This window comes from Bufo gargarizans, chromosome 5 (assembly GCF_014858855.1).
Source record: "Bufo gargarizans isolate SCDJY-AF-19 chromosome 5, ASM1485885v1, whole genome shotgun sequence".
NCBI lineage: Eukaryota > Metazoa > Chordata > Amphibia > Anura > Bufonidae > Bufo > Bufo gargarizans.
Window position 1 is genome coordinate 60,557,981 of NC_058084.1, and position 25,461 is coordinate 60,583,441.

The window sequence follows — 25,461 nt, forward strand, 5'->3', positions numbered from 1 at the left end:
ATCGAGTATGAAGCAGACGCTCCCGATAATTGCCCGATTGTCAGCGGAGAGGAGTGCTGCATTTACCTCTGCTGTATGGGGAACAAGTGACTGATACAGCAATACCTGTCCCTGCTTTTTAGACAGAACAACCTACTGCACAATAAGGCCTCTTGCACACAAAACGTGCGCGCCCCGTGGCCGTGCTGCGGCCCCGCAAATTGCGGGTCGCAATACACGAACATTGACCGTGGGGATCGCGGACCCATTCACTTTAATGGGTCCGCAATGAGATAGAACATGTTCTATCTTTTTGCAGAACGGAAGTACGGGACGAAACCCCACGGAAGCACTCCGTATTGCTTCCATAGGGTTCCATTTCGTGCTTCCATTCCGCATCTCCGGACCCATTGAATTGAGTGGGTCCGCATCCGTGATGCGGAATGCCCACGGAACGGCGCCCGTGTATTGGGGATCCGCAAAATGGCAACGGGCAGCACACGTTCGTGTGCAGGAGGCCTAACGGTGATTTTTGGCGCTGGTTCACCAGCACCTTTTACACAGGTCAATGATCAGGAATGAGCGTTTTGACACCTGCTCATCCCCGATAATTGACCTAATTGTTAGTTAGTGCAAAAGGACCTTATGTAAAAAATTTTGAAGGTCAATACACCCACATAGTGTGATCAAATTACAGTTCAATTGCTGCGAAATTGTGGAAAAATGCAACAATTAAACAATGCAACAATTTTGTGATGGTCGCAGCAACATACCACGATTTGACCACACTGTATGAACATACCCTTACTTAGACTGGGCCGTTATCTACAATGGGCATCTCCTTTACTGTAGGTCAACTATCTCAAACCTGTCGCTCTCTAGTAGTTGGAAAACTGCAACTCCCAGCATGCCTTAGGGGTCATGCACACAACCATGCTCGATCCGGGAGACAGAGCACGGTACTGTGCACGAGCCAAAACTGCAGTCTGTCAGAGAACGCTGGGATGTCTAGTTTTGCAACAGCTGGAGAGCCACAGGTGTAAGGACCACTGCAGTATGTAATGAATTATTGATGCCTGCTTTGTAATTCATATCAGCCAGAATTTTAATTTTTTTATATTTTTTTAAAATATGGAGTGCAATATGCTGCAGACATTCCCGCAGACTAACACTAACCACTAGGAAATTCAAATGCCTTGATACATGTCCCTCCTGAGACACTCATCACCCAGTAAGACCTCCAATGAAAACACTTCACTCAGCGAGTCAGTGAACCCAGTGCACACACCCCCCTCTAAACTCATCAACCAGCCCCTCGAGGCACAAAGGGTTAAACTCCTCATGTACAAAAATAAATAAAGAAAAATAAATTCCTCAAAGCATCAACCTGGCAGGAAAACTGCAGTAGCATGAACATTACAGTGTCTTCCCGATGTTTACTAGATGAGAACGGATGATTTACTCCCCCTCCCCAACCTTTTTCGAGCCCAGCGGTCCATTTCCCAAAATTAAAGTGTACAAATCATTTTTATGCGGCACGAAATGTGACCATTATGCAAATACGAAGCTAAGATAAGACATTTTACGTTATGAAAACTTCACAGCTGCGCCAAGGAGGTTCACCTTAAATATATAGTACAAAAAAAATAATAATCAAATTTAAGGAAATACAAAAAATTTCTGTGCTAATATTTGGTTTTAGAAATGCAAAGGAAGATGCGTTAATCAGATATTAGAAAGTGATTCGTTAGCGGAGACGGAATTCATTGGATGCAAGGTTTGCAAAGGGACTGAACCTTTTGTTACCAGACTTCAAAAAAAATATAAATTTGCAAGCTGAATGCATAGTGCTTTTTCGGGCAAATAATTTACGACATGGGCTCCAAATCTGTCAACTGGTCTCTGCAGTAAACCAGGGAGAGGCGCAAAGGGTTAACGCCGAAGCAGAACTAATCAGCTTTCCTTTCACAACCCATTTGAATAAAACCGCTGTGAATCAGCCCAAAGGGGCTTATAACATCTCAATTTCGCAGCCTTCAGTTTTAATCCATCAGCTGGCATTGTGATCAGTCCTGACCTCATCTTCAGCGTGGAGGTGGTTGGAGAGTTCCTGGAGAACCGCCGTCTTTCCGATCTGATCGTTCCTCCTCCGTTCCATGACCAGATCCTCCAGGCTTTGAAATTCCAACGTGTGGCTTTTCTTTTCGGACAGCTGGATCTTTAACCTGTAGGGCTGTTTGCCTATCCTGATCTCACCTCCTATCTTGAACTCTCTTTTTCCATATCGACACCAAGCTGCAAAGCACTCAGAGTTCCTCCAGCTCAGCTCCTGGTCTTTCGCCCCTACCTGCTCCATGGCATTCTGTACCACCATCTCGGGGCACAGTGGTTTGAATTTATATTGGTCGTTGACAATCCTGCCCCTCCGGCCCTGGCTGGCCTCAGTCATAAAGCTGTTGGTGATCTCCAGTCTGTATAAATGTACCACTTGAAAGTCACCCACGTACACCACCCAGTGGGGATACTGGTTCTTGGCTACAAACTCCACCAGGTCCCCAGGCTTGCATTTATTCAATAGGTTCTCAGGGGAGTAAGTGCTCAGCTGGTCCCCGGCCCCAAACCCCTTTTCATAAATACATTCATCCCTATAATAAACCGAACACTCCACCTCATTGCAGTGATCGTATTGCAGATCTTCTTGGAGAGATCTTTGCTTGTCGGGGTCATGTCCTGGCTCCTCCAAGTCATCGTCATCAGCAGAGAAGATGTAGGAGACTCCGATTCTAGGTCCGTCGTCCTTATCCACCCCTGTGGGATCTGCAGTTGGGACTTCTTTGTAACTTAGATGGGTCAGTTTCTCCACCTGGTTACCCATTTCCCTGCAAAATAAAGAAGTAGCCTTAGAAGGAGTTTACATTCCACCTGTTGAATGCTAGGCAGCAGGTTATAGGTGCTGTGAAACCTGAGCCCTGCAAGGAAAGCATACACCCCATGGGAGAGGAAGGGCGCTGCTTTCATTTTCAGCAGTTGGTTTTAACCACTTCCATGCCAGATCGGTGCTAAAAAACAAAAAAAGGGGGGGGGGGGGGACGGAGGTATAGCACGAGTGCAGATAATTGCATATCATCTCCCTTGCCTACGAAGCAGAAGAATAAAGAAGTTTGCAACTTACCAGGCAGCAATGCAAGGCACGTCCTCCTCTCCCACCTCCGCCAGCTAAGGTGTCTGCAAATACTAGCTCAGTGGGCACCATGGATGGATCATGTTGTACGCCTTGCCCTGGTGTCTCTACAGTGGGCTGTGCCAGAGTGAAGCAGCCTCACCAAGGGCTGAGCCACCAGCTACTGATCAGAGAGCTCCAGATCCGGCTGAGCTCTGCATGCACACAGCCCACAGCATTTAAAGCAGCAGTGCACCTTATTGTTTGCTTCCTGAACACACACACACACACATACAGAATTACTCTTTGCAACCCTGCCCCCTCCCACTGCTTCTCCTGTGCCTCTGATGACAGGTTAACCCCTTCCTGACTGCACGTCCCGAAGAGTTTTAGATTCTGCAAGCCGAAACTGCTTTAATGAGCATTTCCACCACCAAAATAAATAAATAAAAAGTAAATAAATAAAATGAATAAAAAAAAAAAAACGACAACATTAAATAAAATTAATAATAATAATAATAATAATAAATAAAATGAACAAATTAAATAAAATCAATAATAAATAAATAAATAAAATAGCATTTCTCCTAATGGTTGTTTTATTGCAGGATTGTACCTAGCAAATGGAAATGTACAAGTTGCCTCATTGGCCCATGATTGTTTTTGGTTTTTTTCAGTAAGGCCTCATGCACACGACCGTAGTTCGGGTCCTCATCCGAGCCGCAGTTTTTGCGGCTCGGGTGCGGACCCATTCACTTCAATGAGGCCGCAAAAGATGCGGACAGCACTCCGTGTGCTGTCCGCATCAGTTGCTCCATTCCGTGGCCCAGCAAAAAAAATAGAACATGTCCTATTCTTGTCCGTTTTGCGGACAAGAATAGGCATTTCTACAACGGGCTGCCTGTTCTGTTCCGCAAATTGCGGAAGGCAGGCGGGCGGCTTCAGTTTTTTGCGGCTCCGCGGTATGCGGACCGAAAAAAAACTGAACGGTCGTGTGCATGAGGCCTAATCGGAACGTGTCGTGTCCTGGCCATGTACTGCAGCCTCCAACTTGTGTCGAGCTGATTTTTCCATTCAGTTATATCATCTGTATCTAAAAAAAATCTGGGCGACAACCATCTGGCTTCCTTTCGTTGATGGCAAGTGTTGACATCCAGATTTTCCAGGCTCCAAAGCTGCAAACTGCCATATTTGCAAAAGGCTACACTGAAAAAATATATATATAATGGGGAGAACAAAAAATAAAAATCTGAATTGTCACTTTCACACAGTTTTTGCATCCATAATTTCATGGTATTGTGAAGTCTTATCTACAGATACAATGTCATGTAACCCCATAGGGATATATTATATGGTCAGATTAGATGCTCTGCTTCAGGAATCAGATATATCATTGGCTTTCACTGATTTTAATGGACTTTAGGGCTCATGCACATGACTGTAGCCTGTTTTGCAGTCTGCAAATTGCGGATCTACTTTTGTTCTACTTTTTTTCAGGGTGCCATGGTACGGACATACGGATAAGGAAAGCACGCGGTGTGCTCAGGGTTGCCAACCCTCCAGAAAGTTCAATGACAGTCCGTACAAATAGGCAACTTTTTCCCTGTGTCCGTAAAAAAAAAATATAATAGAAGGGTCTGTGATTTTATTGAGGCTGGAGGTACGTGACTAGATTATTTTGGTGGTAATGAGTTCTTATCAGGATAGTGAGCTATAGACGTGTATTACTTATAATCTTTATCATTCATTACAGTTTTCCAATTCGTCCATAAAAAATGTTGGCTGTCTGTGATTTTGGGATAAGTTGTCCAGAAAAAAGAAAAAATCTGGTTGGAAACCCTGGGAGTGCTGTCCTCAACTTTTGCGACCCCATTGAAGTGAATGGGTCTGCATCTGATCGGCACAAAATACAGATCGGATGCCGACCAAAATACAGTTGTGTGAATGAGGCCTTGGACACTCATTACACATTTGCCATGATAGGACCCCCATAGAATTGCACTGTAACTCCATATGCCTCCAATGTTATATATCATATAGAGGCTGAACACTGAACACGAGAAATCTGAAGGGTATGAATAAGGCCTATTGCGCACGACCGTATGGCTTTTTCACACACAAATTTTTCGCGCTTTTTCGCGCACGACCGTATGGCTTTTTTACACACGAATGATTTCCGTGTGTATTCCGTATTTTGTGGAACGGAACTGCTGGCCACTATTAGAACAGTCCTATCCTTGTCCGTAATGCAGACAAGAATAGGACATGTTCTATTTTTTGGAGGTACGGAAATACAGAAACAGAATGCACACCGAGTACCTTCCGTTTTTTTCTTCAGACTCATTGAAATGAATGGTTCTGTATACGGTATACGCAAAAAAACGGAACGGAAACGGAAAGAAAATACATTTGTGTGCAAGAGGCCTTAGAATGTATTGGCTCCGATGAGCCAAAGTTATTGTTCATCGGGTTCGGTTTCAAGTGGTACCTTGGAACCGAACCCGAGTTCTGGAAATGTTTTTTTACAGTACAAATTAATTTCTGAAGTTATTGCGCAAAGTCTCGCAAGACTTCGCAAAGCAATAACTTCAGGTCATCGGAGCCAATACATTCTAATACTGTACATTCGCTCATCCCTAATTAAGACGTACAGTCGAAACGCGTAGACCTTGCCTGTCTGTTCAGCCTATGAATTTTATAATGAAGAAATAAAGAAATTGGATTTTAGCCTGAGCCTGCTGCTGGATTTTTTTCTACTGTTTTCATTGATTCCTAGTCCCGGATCCGTGCACGGCGAAGGAGGACGGTGGGTGAGCTGAAATCCCTTTTTTTCTTATATTAGGTGCTTCCTGTGTTATATATCATATAGCGGCTGTTTTTATGCGATCTAAACATATTGAAGCATGCTGTATAGGATTGTGTTCACACCCAGCCTATTTTTTTTTTTTGCATACATTTGTGTGACTGTCCCTTTCTTCTGCACCAGACACAACCTCCATCCGATGTATGGAGTGGATGGCATTCTCAGGATCTGTGGGAGTCGCAGAGGTAAGACCACCACCCATCATAAAGCAAAGGCATATGATAGTAGTGCATCATATCTTCAAGATATGAGAATACCCCTTAAAGGAATAGGGACTCCGCAGCATGCATTGCTCTTAAAGGGGTTGTCCAGGGTTAGAAAAAAGTGGATGCTTTATTCCGAAAACAGCCGCGCACCTGTCCACAGGTTTTGTCTGGTATTGCAGCACAGTTCTATTAAAGTGAATGGGGCTAAACTGTTAGGCATCTTTCACACGGGCGTCGCGGGTGAGGGCCGGATGCATTCAGGGTGCATTGCGGGAAACCCGCGCGAGTAGGCACGCAATTGCAGTCAGTTTTGACTGTGATTGCATTCCAATGTTCAGTTTTTCCGCGCGAGTGCAATGCGTTTTGCACGCGCGTGAGAAAAAACGTAATGTGGCACCCAGACCTGAACCCAGACTTCTTCACTGATGTTCGGGTTTGGAGTTCTGTAGATTTTTTATTTTCCCATTATAACATTGTTATAATGGAAAATAATAGCATTCTTTAAAGGGAACCTGTCACCGGGATTTTATGTATAGAGCTGAGAACATGGGCTGCTAGATGGCCGCTAGCACATCCGCAAGATCAGTGCTTTACACACAAGCCACAATTGTTGTCATTCATAAAAACCACATAGTGATGACAGCGTTTTACATATAGAGGCACATAAAGAGAATGTATGCATAAATGTACAGTAGGAAACTGCATACAAAGCCTTCTCTGTGTATAGCATTTCTATTTTGAATCATCTAGGCCTCTACCTGTATCACAGAGCTGTCATCTATCCATAAATATGCCACTCTCTAATGATAATGAGGTGGCTCTGCTGACTGTGACCCTGTCTGTACAGCAAATCCCAAAAGTAAGCTGCAAGAACAGGAAATATCAGCCTATTGTGTGCGCTCTAGTGGACAGTGTGAAAACTACACTCATGTACACCTTTCTGCCCATGTCCAGTTCCTTAAATGGCAAGACAGTCGGCCTGACAGGTAATCAAAATCACACTACAGTCTATATGGGAACCAAGTCTAGTTGGTGTATGTGGAGAGCCGACACACCCATAGGCTGCTTTCAGACGAGCAAGTGTCACGCTCTAGGCTCGCAGCGCAGCACCCGGCCTGACCTTCCAGCGCTGCCGGGATCCACATAGCATTATATTGATTTATGATGCTGTGTAACCATTAGGCCCCTTGCAGATGAACGTTGCGGATTAGGAAAATTGCACGATTCTGCAAGCAAGTTCAGTGAGTTTTGTCTGCAATTGCATTCCGTTATTCCGTTTTTTTCCGCGATGCAATGCGTTTTAAGGCATTTTGCACGCAAGTGATAAAAATCTGAATGTTTACTAACCACATCTCTTAGCAACCGTCCGTGAAAATCGAATCGCATCCGCACTTGCTTGCGGATACAATGCGTTTTTCACGCAGCCCCATTCACTTCTATGGGGCCAGCGTTGTGTGAAAAACGCAGAATATAGAACATGCTGTGATTTTTACGTAATGCACAAGTAATGCGTGAAAAAACAACGCTCATGTACACAGCTCCATTGAAAAGAATGGGTGCGGATTCAGTGCGGGCGCTATGCGTTCACGTCACGCATTGCACTTGCGTGGAAAACTCACTCGTAAAAGAGTCCTAAGGCTGAGGTTACATCAGCGTTCAGCCTTTCCGTTCTCCTGCACCGTTATAGGAGCAGGAGAACGGAAAGGATGGATTCGGCACATAACTGAGCCGAACGGAGCATACGGACCCCATAGACTATAATAAGGTCTGTTAGGTTTCCGCTCAGAAGATGATTTTGAAGCGGAGACAAAAATTGTGCGCGCAGGACTTTTGTCTCCGCTCCAAAATCATCTTCTGAGCGAAAACCTAACGAGCCCATTATAGTCTGTGGGGTCCGTAGGCTCCATTGGGCCCAGTTATGTGCCGAATCCATCCTTTCCGTTCTCCTGCTCCGATAACGGATTAGAACGGAAAGGCTGAACGCTGATGTGAACTAAGCATTAGGCTCTGCGGAAAAACTGCAGCGTAGTACAATACACAAATCTAATGTACAATTGTGTGTGGAAACCTGCCGTGTTGATTTCCAAATCTTTAGCATGTCGATTATGTTTGGGGTTTTATCCCCTAAGGGCTCATGCACACGACCGTTATTGTTTTGCGGTCCGTTTTTCACTGATCCGTTGTTCCGTATCTGAGGTATTTTTTTTTTTCTGATTTAAGTCCTCTTCCATTCTGTTATTCCACAAAACATATCCGTATGGTTTCCGTATGTGATCCGTTTTTTGCGGATCGGAAACAGAAATAGTAAATCCGGATGAAATATGGATGTGTTCCGTGTGCGTTCCGTATTTTTTGTGGACTCATTGACTTGAATGGGGCCTCGGACTGTGATTTGTGGACAATAGCAGGACGAGCACTACTTTTTTGCGGAACGGAAATACGGAAACGGAATGCACACAGAGTACCTTCCGTTGTTTTTGCGGACCCATTGAAGTGAATGGTTCCCCATACGGTCCGAAAAAAAACCCAGAACGGAAGCGGAAAGAAAATACGTTTGTGTGTATGAGCCCTAGGGCCTCTTGCACACGACCTTAAGGCTTTTTCAGTATTTTGCAGTCCGCGGTCCGTAGAGCAAGTCATATCTTTTTGCGGTGCGGAAGTACGGAACCGAACCCCAGAAAGCACTCCGTAGTGCTTCCGTTCCGTTCTTCCGTTCCGCACCGTTCAGCATCTCCGGATTTGCGGACCCATTAAAATGAATGGCCACGGAACGTTGCCCGTGTATTGAGGATCCGCAAAAGAGGTCCACACTACGGCAACGGGCATCACACGTTCGTTTGAACGAGCCCTAATAGGACATGTTCTATATTTGAAGGGAACGGAAAAACGGAAATACAGAAACAGAAGGCATACGGAGTACCTTCAGTTTTTTTTGCGGATCCATTGAAATGAATGGTTCCGTATACAGAACGCAAAAAAAAGGAACGGAAACGAAAAAAAAAAAAAGATAGAACATGTTCAATTATTGTCCGCATAACGGACAAGGATAGTACTGTTCTATCAGGGGCAAGCTGTTCCATTTTGCGGACTGAAAAATACAGAAAAAGCCATACGGTCGTGTGCAAGAGGACTAGGGTGAGATCTGCAGCAAAACTGCATCTAATCTGCGCCAAAACCCCCAATTAGAAATTGCGGATTTTGGTGCGGATATGTCGCAGAAACGCACATAAATCAGCATGAATAGTTGTGTGGCTTTAATGTGTGTTCAGCCGCACTTGCCTGCCTGCTGCCCCATTCAAATGAATGGAACTGATTTTCATTCACAGAATTTTCCGCCCTCAAAATCTGCTGCCTGTGAAGGTGCCCAATATCTGCAGCATTTCACTTTACTTAGCAGATTTCACCCTTTAAAATGGAAAATGGCAGCGAAGTCCAAAAGGACCCCACAGTGATAAATACACCCATGTGGCCGTACCCTTACCCTAAGTTCACACCTGAGCGTTTTACAGCGCGTTCCTAAAAACGCTCAACAAGGAGAAACCAATGCTTCTCTATGGGAATGGTTCTCACCTGGGCGTGTAAAACGCCCGACGCTCAAACAAGTTCTTGAGCTTTTTTGGGGCGTTTTGTCGCGCGTTCCCGTACATAGATATTCGGGAACGCGCGACAATGTGTGTTCGCCTGTCTCTGTATGCGCGATTGTAAACGCCGGTACAATCGCGCATACAGAGCGCTCCTTTCAGAACGATCAGGTGTGAACCCAGGGTTAGACCATATGCACACGGTGCTTACTATATGTGGATTTCCAGCATGAATTTTTAAGGGAAAAACCCACAACCTGACACAGCACCAGCGTAGTACGATGCTGAAATTTCCGTGTGGAAATTGACATGCTGTGCAGATTTTGAAATCCACAAAAGGTCACTTTGCTTGTGTGGCTTTTCAGTACCGATTTCACCCTTTAGTTCTGAGGCAAATCCGTGTCAAAATGCGTGACGCATACAGATTAGGAGGCAGAAGGATTTGGTGCAGAAACGCAAAGAAATCAACATGAAAATCCACATGAACTACACTGCCGTGGGCATGCCCCCTAGGCTTTCATTGTTTTGCGGGTAAAAGTCTGCATTTCAAACATTTTTCAAGGCGTTTTCATAGATATTTTTGGTCGTATTTTTTATTGTTTTATTTTGTTAGTTTAAATGTTGTTTTTTTTTTAGTTTTTTTTTTTCCTATAAAGTTTTTTTTTTTACTTTTTGGCTTCCATGGGACTAAGGCTAGGTCTACACGACGACATTTGTCGCGCAACATTTTGTTGCACTAATGTCGCGCGACAATTTTTATAATGGCAGTCTATGGTGTAGCACTGCAACATGCAAATGCTGCGACTGCGACGCAACAGTCGCAGAAAATCCATTCGAGATGGATTTTTCTGCGACTGTTGCGTCGCAGTCGCAGCATGTCGCATGTTGCAGTGCGACAACATAGACTGCCATTATAAAAATTGTTGCGCGACATTAGTGCAACAAAATGTTGCGCCCTATCTGTCGTGCGATTTTTTGTCGCGCTACAAATGTCGTCGTGTAGACCTAGCCTAATGCAGAAGACATTGTTAGGCCTCAGGCTGCCACGGGTAGCATTCTCAGCAGCAATCTAGTCGGCAAATTCAGGATATTTCAGCCTTGCCCGGGGACACTCTCAAATCCACCAAGACCAGTCACTTGTAGGTGGGGCGTATATGAACCCTACCCATTTTCAGGCAGATACTGGCTAGATTTGTGGGGACAGCCAGTCCCTGCAAATTCAGAACTGTTGACGAATATGTGGGTGCAAATAAGGTACCAAGGAAAGACCCTTCGTTTTTTGTCAGCCACTTATATTCAGGGTTTGACTGCAGAATGTGAGGGGTTATCTAGAGGTGTGTTATTGACTTGTCAGAGTCATAAATGTAAAGGGTTAACGTAGCATCTGGCCACAGCGTTTTGACCTCAAAATAACAGGAATGTTTCCACTCAATGACAGCAAGCAGAGAGCTTAAAAAGAGAGAGGAATTACAACATTTGGGTGTGATTTATAAAACTGGTCAAAAGAAAATCTGTCTTTGTTGCCCAGAGCAACCAATCACAGCGCAGCTTTCATTTCCATCAATGCTGTGGTAAAATGAAAGCTGTCCTGTGATTGGTTGCTATGGGCAACTAAGGCATTTTTTTTTCAACCAGCTTTATAAATCCCATCAAAACGTGTTTTTATTCATCTTTTCTTTGAGTTTTGATAAAATATATATTAGAAAATGACAGAACTTTTTTTTTTATACAATGATTAAAGAGGTTGACAGATATTAATGACCTATCCCTCTACGCACAGTGTTGGTCCCATTACACTGCACCTCCTCTACAAAGGAGATGGCGCACAGGCTATTTTGAAAAGGAAGAGGCGCTCGCACGAACACAGCTTCCTCTTCAAATATCTGAGAGACGGGAGTCTGACTCCCACCGATCTGATATTGATGCACAACCCCTTTAAAGGGCATCTGTCAGCAGTTTTGTGCCTATGACACTGGCTGACCTGTGCCATGTGCGCTTGGCAGCTGAAGGCATCTATGTTGGTCCCATGTTCATGTGACTGTATTGCTGAGAAAAATGATTCTTTATTATATGCAAATGAGCCACTAGGAGCAACAGGGGCGTTGCCATTACACCTAGAGACTCGCCTCTCCATGCAACTGCCATGTCCCTACACTTTGATTGACAGGACCAGGCAGTGTAAACTTCATCACGCCTGGTCCTGTCATTAAAAGTGCAGAGGGTGCGGTAGTTGCAGAGAGATCTAAGCCTTTAGGTGTAATGGTGGCTCCTAGAAGCTCATTTGCATATATAAAACCTCATTTTTCTCAGTAATGCAGGCACATATGAACATGAGACCAACACAGATGTCTTCAGCTGCCAAGTGCACATGCAACAGGTCAGCCAGTGTCATAGGGACAAAACTGCTGACAGATGTCCTTTAAGTCTTATGACCCCTTTAAACCCTGGGTCTATTATCCAGTCATCTCTCTTGCGCTGATCTGTGCATTCTTGGCCGATGTTTTGTAATAAAAAAGCACATTCCACAAATAGTTGTGCGCAGCACGGAAAAGCACAGATTATATTACGATGCCAGCCCGGCCTAAGCCATATTGCGCAAATATTCATATTTTGAAGCAGTAGAGAGTCGTGGCCTCTGAGGGCAAAAAGTAGAGGTCTTGTAGACAGCAGGCAATCATGGAGCACTAAGCCAAATGTACAGCAGGTCTCAGTGCTACCATAGTGTACGGTCTACTTCCATGTGCTGCCCATGGACGGCTCATCAAGGTGTCTCCTTGGGGTCCCTGGCAGGATTTACTGGATGCTATCTGTTCAATCAGCAACCTGTCCACCAAGAAAACACATTATGATCAAAGATGAACCGCATCTCCGGATTTGCAGACCCATTCAAGTGAACTGGTCCGCATCCGTGGTGTCCAGTGTATTGGGGCCGCAATACGGCCACGGGGGACACACGGTCGTGTGAAAGAGGCCTTATGTCTTAGGGCTCATGCACACGACCGTTGTTGTTTTGCTGACCGTTTTTTTTCCCCTCTGATTTAAGTCCTCTTCCTTTCCATTATTGCACAAAACATATCCGTATGGTTTCCGTATTTTATACATTTTTTGTGAATCGAAAACGGAAACAGTAACTTATTAATCACTAAACACATGAGCAATATGGGCTGGGCCTAGCATTTCTACAGTATGGATCCGCAAAATACAGATGAAATACGGATGACATACGGATGTGTTCCGTGTGCGTTCTGTATTTTTTGCGGACCCATTGACTTGAATGGGGCCGTGGGGCGTGATTTGCGTACAATTATAGTGCATGCACTACTTTTTTTGCGGAACGGAAATATGGAAACAGAATGCACACGGAGTACCTTCCGTTGTTTTTGCGGACCCATTGAAGTGAATGGTTCACATACGGTCCGCCGAAAAAAAATGGAACGGAAGAAAAATACGTTGGTGTGCATGAGCCCTTAGGGCTTGTTCACACGAACGTATGGGTTCCGTTGCCGTATTGCGGACCGCAACTGTGGGGTTCCGTTGCACATTTCCGTTCCACACAAAAATAGAACATGTCCTATCTTTTTGCGGAACGGAGGTATCAACTTGAATGGGTCCGGATCCGTTCCGGAGGCCTCATGAACGTTCTCCGTGCATTGCAGACCGCAAATTGCGGCCCTAATGCACGGAACGAAACCCATACGTTCGTGTGAACAAGCCCTCATTCACACAGTCAGTGTTTGGACAGTGAATTCCATCAGAGATTTTGAGCCAAATGCAGGTGCGGCTCTTAACACAGAACATGTGCAGATCTTTCCCTTACCCTGGGTTCACACCTGAGCGTTCCTCAAACGCGCGACAAAACGCGCGACAAAAACGCACGTAAAACGCGCGTTTGAGGAACGCTCAGGTGTGAACCCAGGGTAAGGCTACATGCACACGACCGTATGCGGATCCATTGTAACAATGCCTAAAATGGATAAGAATAGGACATGTTCTATTTTTTTTGCGGGGGTACAGAACGGACATACTGATGCTGACAGCACACAGTGTGCGGTCTGCATTTTTTGCGGACCCATTGAAATAAATGGGTCTGGTTCCTAATCGCAAAAAAAACAGAACGATCACAGAAACAAACAACGTTCATGTGCATGTCGCCTTATACATTATGTCTGTGGAGGCTCCAATCCTGGTTTTGGCTCACAATCACTGATGGAAAACACTGACCAAACACTGACGTGTGAATACGGCTTTACTAAGAAAACAATCTAAACCAGCCACAGGACAACCAAAACGCACCTTACGGATTTCCTACCACCACTACCATTCTCTCCAGTACTCCCTACACACTCCCACTGTGGACCCGTGCCAAAACAGTCATCTTTTGGTCACCTTGCCTCACAAAAAACGTAATACCAAGTGATCAAAAAGTCGTATGTACTTTGGGGATTCTCTGGTAGACAGGGTGTGCGGACGCAGTACAGAGGCAAATTACGAGTTCCTAAATCAAACTTTCGTGTTTAGTCACACATAAAGCAAAAACAAAACGTCACTTTGCAGGGTTAGTTCACACACAATGGAAAGTCCACATAACAAAAATCACCTTGTTGGCAGTTCTGCCTCCAGCAGTCCATAGCAGGCTTTTAGGGGGCTTGTTTTCCTTACAGACGGGTCTCAGCCCTCCAGCACAGCACAAGCCTCAGATCCCAGCACACACACACCTCCTGAGCTTCACTGTTGCTGGCTGTTTTTTAGACCTGGCATAACCTGGCCTGGAACATGGGGAGAAGTCACCACCCAGCACTTTGACTACTCCCAGTAAGAGCCGTCCCGGATCAGCTATACAGCCATACTAAGTATTAGGTGTCAAACAGCAACTGCTGGTGGTGACACATAAAAGCCGGCTCTTACTCCACCGAGGCCAGGAACCTCGGTGACTTGTACCTATCATCCACGCTGATTCCTTGTACCTTCTTACATACCTCCTCCCTTTGTTCAACCGTGAGGGTGTGAACACTTGCCATGCAGTATACTCGGGACAGGGCATGCGCGTTTCCCTGCAACCGGCCTGCCCTGTGTTCTACGGAGAGCTTAAAGTTCTGTAAGGACAGGAACCACCTGGTGACTCGGTTCCTTCTCCCTTTGTCCTAGCTCATCCACTTGAGAGGGGACTGGTCAGTCACCAGGCAGAATGTTCTCCCCAACAAATAATAGCTGAGAGACTCGAGTGCCCGCTTGATAGCCAGGCACTCTCTCTCCATTATTCTGTACCTGGTCTCGGCTTGCGACGTTCCTCCCCGTTGACTTCCTGAGACAGTACAGCACCGAGGCCTACTTCGGAGGCGTCTGTCTGCACTATGAATTCCCGCTTGAAGTAGGGCGTCATCAAAACTGGGGACCCACACAGGGCCGCCTTCAAAGCGGAGAAAGCCTCTTCCGCCTGGTCATTCCAGTGAACCATCACTGACTTGCGTCCCTTCAATAACCCTGGCAATGGCGCTATCTGGCACTATCACTATTGGAAACACTAACAAATGGAAGATCAGAGAATAGAAGACACAACCAGATCTCTGAGACACAGGCCTCCAAGAGAAAAAATGGGGATCAGTGATCACCCCATTAAGGGCTCATTCACTAGAGATTCGGATTCGGAAGTTCGGATTCTTCTTGGAACTTCAGGTCAAAGTTCAGGTTCGGGATCTAAACTTGACACCGAACCCCAACCTCACTGAAGTTAATGAGGACCCAAAATTCACTTTATTATTTTCTGTTATAACATGGTTATAGCAGAAAATAATAGCAAAAGAATGCAAAAGAATATGGCCATTTAGGGGTAAAAAAAAAAACAACTCCCCTCATCCACTTGATTGCGCTGCCGCAGTGTCATCTATCTTCTTTCAGCAGAACCTGCCAAAGGACCTGCGATGACGTCATTGTGCGTAGTGATGTCATTGCAGGTCCTTTGGCAGGTCCTACTGAAAGAAGATAGATGACACTGCGGCAGCGTGATCAAGTGGATGAGGTGAGTTGTTGTTTTTTACCCCTAAGGGCTTGTTCACATGAACGTTTTTTGCATTCCGTATACGGGCCGTTTTTTAAGTTCCGTATACGGTCCGCATACGGAACCATTGATTTCTATGGGTCCACAAAAAAAACCTGAATGTACTCCGTGATAATTCAGTTTCCGTATGTCCGCATTTCCGTTCGGCTACATATTGAGTCTTGTCCTATTATTGTCCGCAAATCACGTTCCGTGATGCAGATCACCTGATCTGGCAGGCAGTTTCGGCGACGGAACTACTTGCCGGATCGCTCTGCCGCAAGTGTGAAAGTAGCCTTATACACCTTCCATACATCAAGTATCTCTGCATTCTCTGCATTTTTTTTCCATAGGAATATATTAGTGCTGAATCTGGCATTCAAAATACCGGAATTCCGGATGCGACCTTCCGGTCTGCGCATGCAAGTTGAAAAAAATAAATGCTGGATCAGTTTTTCTGGATGACACATTTTTCTGACTGATCAGGCATTTTTAATACTGATCAGTCTCACAAATGCCATCAGTTGGCATACGTTTTGGCAGTTGGAACTGCTTGCCGGCTCACTCTGCCGCAAGTGTGAAAGTAGCCTTATTCACACATTGTATTTATTTATTTATTTGCAAACAGTGCAGCGAAACAAACAAAAAAAGAAAGCAAAAGAACTGCAATGTGTAAACCATACTTGCAGACTAGACACAGTTAGTACCTCTGCTGACTGTTTCCTCCACTGTAAAACCTGTTTTGCCATGTAATGCATTGATTTATTTCTCGAGCATCTTCTTGACGTGAAAAGCGTCAGTGTTAACCCAGGTGCAGCCGTTGCACAAGCAGTCACATGAAGTCGTGATCTAATAGACATCTCTCAATATGACATAACCAAGTCTGGCTGACAGGTCAGGATTTACTATCACAGCATTCAAAGTAAATGAATAGAACAGTGCCCCCTAGTGGCGGATACATGTATACAATATTATCATGAATGGTATTAGTACATTACATGGCCAAAAATATGTGAACCTTTCATTTCTTGGTGTTGCCCTACAGAAGCTGACTCTGCTCTAGAGTATGTCAAAGTTGGCGAAACATACAGTACCCCTGAGTATCCATCACATGAACAGGACAGATTCATCTCTACTGGAAGTAAATCATGAAGGCTCAAGTCACAGCAAGCAGAGATCTTCAAACGTGACAAATTATTGTAGAAAGTGTAATGGGAAATTGTAGATCTTTATATTATACAATACATAACTTTCCTTTGCTGAAACCGGAATACCCCTTTAAGGGCTTTTCACAGAATTTTCTACAATCCTATATATATTAGTCCCATAGACGTTTTTGAAGGCTATTCCCCAGCCTCATCTTTTCATCATGCTGCACCTACTTGCTATAAAATCACTTTTATCAATCAATTTCTACTTCTATACAAACCGTCAGCTTGCCTATGGTTTCAGTTTATCAACAGTATAGAAACAATCTTCTGTTGATAAATGGAAACCATCAGCAAGCTGCTATTGATGGATGTGCAACTCTAATTGATTGCCTCTTTTTAAAACTTCGATTTTATTCATGTTTTTTTGCTCAGATTTTCATAAAACCATGGCAAGACTGCAGTTCTTTGCAATAATTTTACAGCACTGTGTGACATACCCTTAGGCCCCTTTCACACGGGCGAGTATTCCGCGCGGATGCGATGCGTGAGTTGAACGCATTGCACCCGCACTGAATCCCGACCCATTCATTTCTATAAGGGGTGTGCACATGAGCGGTGATTTTCACGCATCACTTATGAGTTGCGTGAAAATCGCAGCATGTCCTATTTTGTGCGTTTTTCACGTAACGCAGGCCCCATAGAAATGAAGGGGGTTGCGTGAAAATCGCAAGCATCCGCAAGCAAGTGCGGATGCGGTGCGATTTTCACGCACGGTTGCTAGGAGACGATCGGGATGGAGACCCGATCATTATTATTTTCCCTTATGAGGCTGCTTTCACACTAGCGTTCGGGTGTCCGCTCGTGAGCTCCGTTTGAAGGGGCTCACGAGCGGACCCGAACGCAGCCGTCCAGCCCTGATGCAGTCTGAATGGAGCGGATCCGCTCAGACTGCATCAGTCTGGCGGCGTTCAGCCTCCGCTCCGCTCGCCTCCGCACGGACAGGCGGACAGCTGAACGCTGCTTGCAGCGTTCGGGTGTCCGCCTGGCCGTGCGGAGGCGTGCGGATCCGTCCAGACTTACAATGTAAGTCAATGGGGACGGATCCGTTTGAAGATGTCACCATATGGCTCAATCTTCAAGCGGATCCGTCCCCCATTGACTTTACATTGAAAGTCTGGACGGATCCGTCCGAGGCTATTTTCACACTTAGCTTTTTTTTGCCATTTTAATGCAGACGGATCCGTTCTGAACGGAGCCTCCGTCTGCATTAATATGATCGGATCCGTTCAGAACGGATCCGATCGAACGCTAGTGTGAAAGTAGCCTAACATGGTTATAAGGGAAAATAATAGCATTCTGAATACAGAATGCATAGTACAATAGGGCTGGAGGGGTTAAAAAAATAAATATAATTTAACTCAATAACCTTAATCCACTTGTTCGCGCAGCCGGCATCTCCTTCTGTCTTCATCTTAGCTGTGTGGAGGAACAGGACCTGTGGTGACGTCACTCCGGTCATCACATGATCCATCACATGATCTTTTACCATGGTGATGGATCATGTGATGGATCATGTGATGACCGGAGTGACGTCACCACAGGTCCTGTTCCTGCACACAGCTAAGATGAAGACAGAAGGAGATGCCGGCTGCGAGATCAAGTGGATTAAGGTGAGTTAAAAAATTTAAAAAAATTTTTTAACCCCTCCAGTGCTATTTTACTACGCATTCTGTATTCAGAATGCTATTATTTTCCCTTATAACCATATAACCTTATAACCATAATACAATCTACAATCTTTGGGTACCAAACATGCACGATTTTTCTCACGCGAGTGCAAAACGCATTACAATGTTTTGCACTCGCGCGGAAAAATCGTGCGGGTTCCCGCGACGCACCCGCACATTTTCCCGCAACGCCCGTGTGAAAGAGGCCTTAAAGTATAATGAATGGTCTGTGAGTTTGATTAGCTAGTTTATGCGTCACAGTCAAAGGCCTCATACACACAGCCGTTGCCCGGACTTAAATGGATCCGTAATCCGGAAGGTCCGAGGCGGAACGGAGGCACAGAACCCCACGGAAGCGCTATGGAGTGCTTCCGTGCGGTTTCCCTCCGTGCCTTGGCACTGCAAAAAAAATAGAACATGTTCTATTTTTTTGCAGTGCGGACAGATCACGGACCCATGTAAGTTGAATGGGTCTGGATCCGTCTGTGGTATCCGCCTGTTGCCCGCAAATTGAGGTCCCTGATGCACGGAACGGCCGTGTGCATGAGCCCAAACTGTGCATTTTTCTGCAATTGAACCAAAGGAAACATCTCGTCAATTTGCAGTGATTTTGCAAAATTGGCAGCAGAAAAATGTCATCTGGTGGCAGCGTATGTACATGCCCTAGTACCCAGGAGTATTTGAAATTTTCAGTATTTGAATATACATAAGGAACAATGCCTGAAATAGATCGATAAGTAGCAGTTAACCTCCTTGTTGATGGTTTCCAGGTAACAGGAGATGTTTATAAACTGTTGCAGGTTACAATGTAACAGTTAATAAGTAATAACAGACAAAAAACTAAAAATCTCTGTGTGACCCAGTGCTGCCGCTGTCTGCAGGGGCGTAGCTATAGGCGATGCAGAGGTAGCAGTCGCCACCGGGCCCTGGAGCCTGAGGGGGCCCAAAGACCCATGTGTCGCATAAGAAGACATTGGTATTATTGAAAGTGCATCCTGGTCAAGTTATACCTCTGGCTGGAGGGAAGAAGAAGCAACGGAGCGGGGCGCAGCCGTAGTGAAGTGCGGCTTGACTTGGGGGGGAAGACAAAAGGGCATAAAAGGGTTAAGTATTCTGTGTGTCTGGGGAGGTCAGGTTCAGGGCAGGGGGTGTGTGTCTGGGGCATTTTCCCGGGCAGTATAAGATGCAGGGTTTTAGTGGGAGGTCCATCTGACCAGTCAGTAGCCTGAGGGAAGTTGGCGGTTGTGGTTTGTGGACGCTGGATTGTGAGGTTATGGCCTCCCTGGAGGATATGCTGGCCGCGGTTCGCGCTGCTGCTGAACATCGGGGCATGGAGTGGCTGCAGCAGAATCTTATGGGATCGTTGGGGGTCCCTGCCGCTAGCCCGGAGGATCCCCCTGCGCGGCCTCGGGCTCGCAGGTCTGCCCCACCTGAACGTTGGAGCCCTGATGTTACCCCCAGGGCTCGTCGGCGCCTAAGGAGCCCCTCCGGGGACCCTCCGCTGCGGTCGGCGGTGCAGGCGCTGCCTGCCTCACCCCGCCGCAGCGGGAGGAATCTTGCACGGCGCGGCGGGCCTGCGGGAGAAGGCGGGTCCCAGGCCCGGCCTGTTTCCCGGCATCGGCGAGGGGGTGCTTCTGTTGGTGCGGCGTCCTCCCCCCGAGATGTCCCGCGGGGCGAGCGAGCCCGGCGCGTCCTACCTGTCCGCGATGTGGAGCCAGAGGAGTCGGTGGGGCGTCCGGCTGCAGGTGCGTGCGGTGCGGGCCTTCTTCCTGTTGCTGTTGGAGCGGCGGCGGTGCGGCCGCGGCCTGGTGGTACAGGCCGGCGGCTCCAGGATCGCGATGTCCGGCGTGTGGAGGAGCGGCGCAGGGTTGCTGGTGCAGCTGGTGGACGATCCGGGCGGCGGGCGGCTGTGGCTGTGCGGAGCAGTGTCTGCGCTGGCTCCGGGCCTGGTGTGTCCTCCTGCGCCCCTGCTGGTGAGATGCGGTACTGCACTCCGGCTGGAGCTGGGAGTTCTTCTCTTTCCTCTGGCCTGGTGGTACAGGAGCAGTGCCACCAGGTGGCGCACTCGTCCTGTGTTTTTCCCGGGACTGCTGATGAGGTGCCTGTGGAGCTGGCCCTGGAAGAGGGTGAAGTGGATCCGGGTTCTGGACTTGAGGATGACGGGTGCCCGCGGCCGGCGGTGGAGCCGGCTTCATCTTCGGCTGGATCGTCGAGGGCGGCTTCCGGTGGATCTGCGGCTGCTGGGCGGACCGCCCAGGGACGGCCAGGTATGGAGACGACTGGGGCTTTATGTGTTCCGGGGGTGGGGGGTGGGGTTTGTTTGCCGGGTTTGGGGTCTCAGACTTTTGCTAGGGAAATGCTGGCGAGTATATTGTCCTTTTGGCGGGGGCGGGTTCTGGGACTGGGGCGTCCCCGGCGGCGGTCTGGTCGCCCTCGGTTTCTGCGCCTTGTTCGCCGCAGGCGGCGGGGGGATTGGGTTTGCCGGGTGTGGCGGTAGCAGTGCCCACAGGGGCGGTTGGTGGTGGCGCAGCGGGCGTTGATAAGGGGGCGGTCGGTGAGGATGTGAGGCTGGCGGATTCGGCGAGAGGGGAGATTTATGTCTGTTTTGAGGGGCCTTTGGGGGCCCATTTAAAAATGGAGGTGAGGGAGAAAATCTGGAGGGGCGAGTATGTGGAGATTTTTTCCTTGCTGCCTTTGGAGAAGTTTAATCTGGATAGGGGTAGAGTGGATGAGAGCAAGAAGGAGGACGAGGAGAAGCGGCGATACAGGTTGATTCCTCGTACTTTTATGAACTGGTTGCAGGCGTTTGCTATTTTGGCGGGTGTTGTTGGGGAGAAGGCGCCGGAGCATTGTTCGGCCCTGTTTTGCTACATGGACGCGATTGGGGAGGCGTACAGGGTTTATGGCGGGTCGGCGTGGCTCCGCTATGATGAGCAATTTAGGCAGAGGAAGGCGGTCCGGCCTAACATTCGGTGGGATCACAAGGACATTAGTCTGTGGATGCGGCTGATGTCGGCGCCAAAGGTGGGGCAGCAGCCCTTTCGGGGAGCGGCCGGGGGCTCCTCGGCCTCGGACTCCCAGGGTGGCAGTAGGAGGGGTTGTTGCTGGCAATATAATGAGGGACACTGCAAGTTCTTCACGGACTGCCGGTATAAGCACGAGTGCTCGGGCTGCGGCGGCGCCCACAGTTTGTCGCGATGTTTTAAACGTGGTAGAGTTCTGAGACTGGGCAGAAGAGGGGTGACGCCGGTGAAGGTGGGCGAGATGGCCCCCTTTCTAAGTGAGTACCCGGATAGGGAGGCGGCGGCCTTGCTGTTCTCCGGTTTTACGGATGGGTTCAGGATCCCATGCACTGCGGTGGGGCCTGTGGTGGCATCCCGTAATTTGAGGTCGGCCTTGCGATGTCCGGCTGTGGTTAGTGAGAAGATCGCTAAGGAGGTGGCAGCGGGCCGTGTTGTTGGGCCTTTTGTTGAGTGTCCTTTGCCGGGTTTATGGGTGTCTCCTTTGGGGCTTGTTCCTAAAAAGGAGCCCAATAAATTCAGGCTTATTCATCACCTCTCTTATCCGCATGGGGGGTCGGTGAATGACGGCATTGATGAGGGCTTATGTTCGGTTTCTTATACTTCTTTTGATGCGGCAGTTCGGTGGGTGCGTTTGATGGGGCAAGGGGCTTTGATGGCCAAGACGGATATCGAAGCGGCTTTCCGTTTGCTTCCCATTCACCCGGACAGTTTTCATTTGCTTGGTTTTAAGTGGGAAGATCGTTTTTATGTTGATTGTTGTTTGCCAATGGGTTGCTCCATTTCTTGTTCGTTGTTTGAGACGTTTAGCACCTTTTTGGAATGGGTGGTGAAGCAGGAGGCGGGGTGGAATTCGGTGTTGCACTACCTGGACGATTTTTTGTTTTTGGGTCCAGGGGGGTCGCGGGTTTGTTCTGTTTTGTTACGGACTATGGAGCGGGTTGCGGCTCGGTTCGGGGTTCCCTTGGCCCCTGAAAAGACGGAGGGCCCTTCCACGTTGCTTCGATTTTTGGGCATTGAGATTGATAGCATGGCAATGGAGTGTCGGCTTCCTGCTGACAAGGTGGAGGATTTGCGTACTGAGGTGGCTTTGTTGGGGCAGTTGAAGAAGGTGCAGCTTCAGCGGGTGCAATCTGTTTTGGGCAAGTTGAATTTTGCCTGCCGCATATTGCCCATGGGGCGGGTTTTTTGTCGGCGTCTGGCTATGGCGACGGCGGGTGTCACGGTTCCGACTCACTATGTTCGGTTGACGGCTGAAGTCCGTGCGGACTTGGCTGTTTGGAGGGGTTTTCTTACTGGTTTTAACGGTAAATCGGTGTGGATGGAGGAACCGGTTACTAGTGTGGATTTGGAGCTTTGGTCGGATGCGTCGGGTTCCTGCGGTTATGGGGTCTTTTGTCAAGGGCAGTGGAGTGCTGGGTCTTGGCCGGAGGAGTGGGGGTCGGCCGGTTGGTTGGGTAACTTGGTATTGTTGGAGTTGTTCCCTATTGTTTTGGCGACTGAGTTGTGGGGTGATGTGTTGCGTAATAAGCGGGTGAGGTTTTATTGCGATAACTTGGGTGTGGTTCAGGTGATCAACAAACAGACGGCTAGTTCTCCCCCAGTTTTGCGGTTGCTGCGGCATTTTGTGCTTAGGGGTTTGGAGTTGAATGCTTGTTTTGTGGCGGTTCATGTGCCGGGGGTGGATAATTCAATTGCGGACTCCCTTTCTCGTTTCCAGTGGGATCGTTTTCGGCAGCTGGTTCCGGGAGCGGAGGTTCGTGGGTTGCCTTGTCCCCAGTGGCTCTGGCGCGTGGCCTTGGGTTGTCCTCGGGATTGATCCAGCGGTCTGTGAGTGCCAGCACGTGGTCTGCTTATTCGGCGGTATGGGTCTTGTGGGAGCGGTTGCTGGATCAGGTTGGTGGGAGTGATTTGTGTGGTGATTTTCAGACATTGTTGGTTTATTGGTTGGGTGAGTCTTTTTCTTCCCAGGTGTCTTTCTCGGTAGTGTCAAAACGTGTGGCGGCTGTGGGGTTTTGGTTGCGACTCCGGGGGTTGCCGGATGTGTCCAGGAGTTTCTTGGTGCGGCAGGCGTTAAAGGGTTATCGCCGCGGGGCTGTGCGTCGTGATACGCGGCGCCCGGTTTCATTTCAGGTACTGCGGAAGTTGTGGGATGGGGCTGCGTTGGTGTGTTGTTCTGTTTTTGAGGTCTGCTTGTTCCGTGCTGCCTTTTCGCTGGCGTTTTTTGGGGCCTTTCGGATCTCCGAATTGGTGGCTCGCAGCAGGGCTTCGGGCGGAGGTTTGCTGCGGGAGGATGTGTGCGTGAGTGAGGATGGTTTGTGTTGTTTGATACGCCGGTCTAAGACTGATCAACTGGGTAAGGGTGTTCGTGTGTGGTTGCGCCCGTTGATGGGGTCGGTGCTTTGCCCTGTGCGTTGTTTGGAGGAATTTTTGCAGTTGCGGCCGGAGGTCGGGGGATCTCTGCTGGTTCACCAGGATGGGTCGGTGCTGTCGAGGTTTCAGTTTGTGGCGGTTTTTAGGAAGTGCTTGACGGCGGTGGGTTTGCCGGCTCTGGATTATGCGGCCCATTCGTTTCGCATTGGCGCTGCGACAGAGGCTGCCAGGTGGGGTTTGTGTGAGGATGCTATTAAGCGGATTGGTCGCTGGGAGTCGTCTTGCTTCCGGTCCTATATCCGTCCTCATCTTGTGTAAGTTGTTATTGTGGCATGGGGTCTTAGTGGGTCTGTTAATGTGTTTTTTCTTTTGTTCTGTTTTCTTATAGGGTCTGACGGTTGTCTGGCTTGGATATTCGGTCATTCATACGTGTATTGGGGGGCTTGTCGGGTGGATGTGCGGCGGAATGGAAGACAGTTGGGTTTTGATCCGGCCGTGTTGCAGGTTAGGTGGATTGGTTTGCGGGGTCTGATGTGGGGGCGGGTTTTGCCCGAGTTGCGGGCTAATGTGGCGTTGGATAGACCTCCTGACATTTTGGTGCTGCATGTTGGTGGCAACGACTTAGGGGTTCGGTGTTCGCGAGATGTAATTCGCGATATTAAATTGGACCTGTTGCGGTTATTGTCTGATTTCCCGGGTTTGTTGCTGGTGTGGTCCGATGTGGTGGCCAGACGGAGTTGGCGGCTTGCGAGGTCTGTGGATAGGGTGAATAAGGCCCGCGCTAAGCTAAATAAGGAGGTGGGGCGTTTTGTGAAGCGCTTGGGTGGTTTTGTGGTGCGTCATCGAGATCTGGAGGCGGCTTCGCCTCAGTTCCTGCGGTCTGATGGTGTTCACCTCAATGATGTGGGGGCTGATTTGTGGGCATTGGGTGTTCAGGAGGGTTTGGAGACAGCCCTGAGAGTTTGGCGAGACGCCCATAGGTGAGGTGTCACCTCTGGTCATCTGTGGCAGGCAGGGGGAAGGATCCTGGAAGGTAATTCAAGGGTGAAAATGGTGCACTGCATGTGAAAATGTGCAACGCATGTGTTTTTTAAGCTGTACGCTGGGGCCCCTGTTTGGCAAACTGGGCCTACAGGGTTATTTACTGGAACTAAGAAATGGTGCCCTTGGGTCGGTGAGCGCGGCCAGGGGTAATGTGGTGATACCAGTAAAAGTGATGAGTAAGAGTACAGCTTGATTGGTTGCCTTCCGGGGTCCTTCTACAATGCAAGGGGTTGCAGTGTCGGGTTGGTTGGCCGTGGTCATGTTATGTTGGGTAGATATATATATGTTATATATATGTTATTATGGAAATGCATAATTGTTTG

The 25,461-nt window shown here is 47.9% G+C and overlaps 1 protein-coding gene across 1 annotated transcript; it reads right to left on the bottom strand.

Moving 5' to 3' along the window:
* Positions 1–408: 408 nt before the first annotated feature.
* On the bottom strand, positions 409–3,351 carry LRATD2 (LRAT domain containing 2). Its single transcript, XM_044294308.1, has 2 exons — positions 3,152–3,351; positions 409–2,858 (listed from the first exon to the last, which is right to left on the bottom strand). The coding sequence occupies exon 2, from the start codon at positions 2,852–2,854 to the stop codon at positions 2,030–2,032; it is 825 nt and encodes a 274-aa protein (XP_044150243.1). The 5' UTR covers positions 2,855–2,858; positions 3,152–3,351; the 3' UTR covers positions 409–2,029.
* Positions 3,352–25,461: the final 22,110 nt, after the last annotated feature.

What these genes read in the sequence shown, in the direction of transcription:
- LRATD2 (XM_044294308.1), bottom strand. Translation starts at nt 2,854, where the DNA reads ATGGGTAACCAGGTGGAGAAACTGACCCATCTAAGTTACAAAGAAGTC.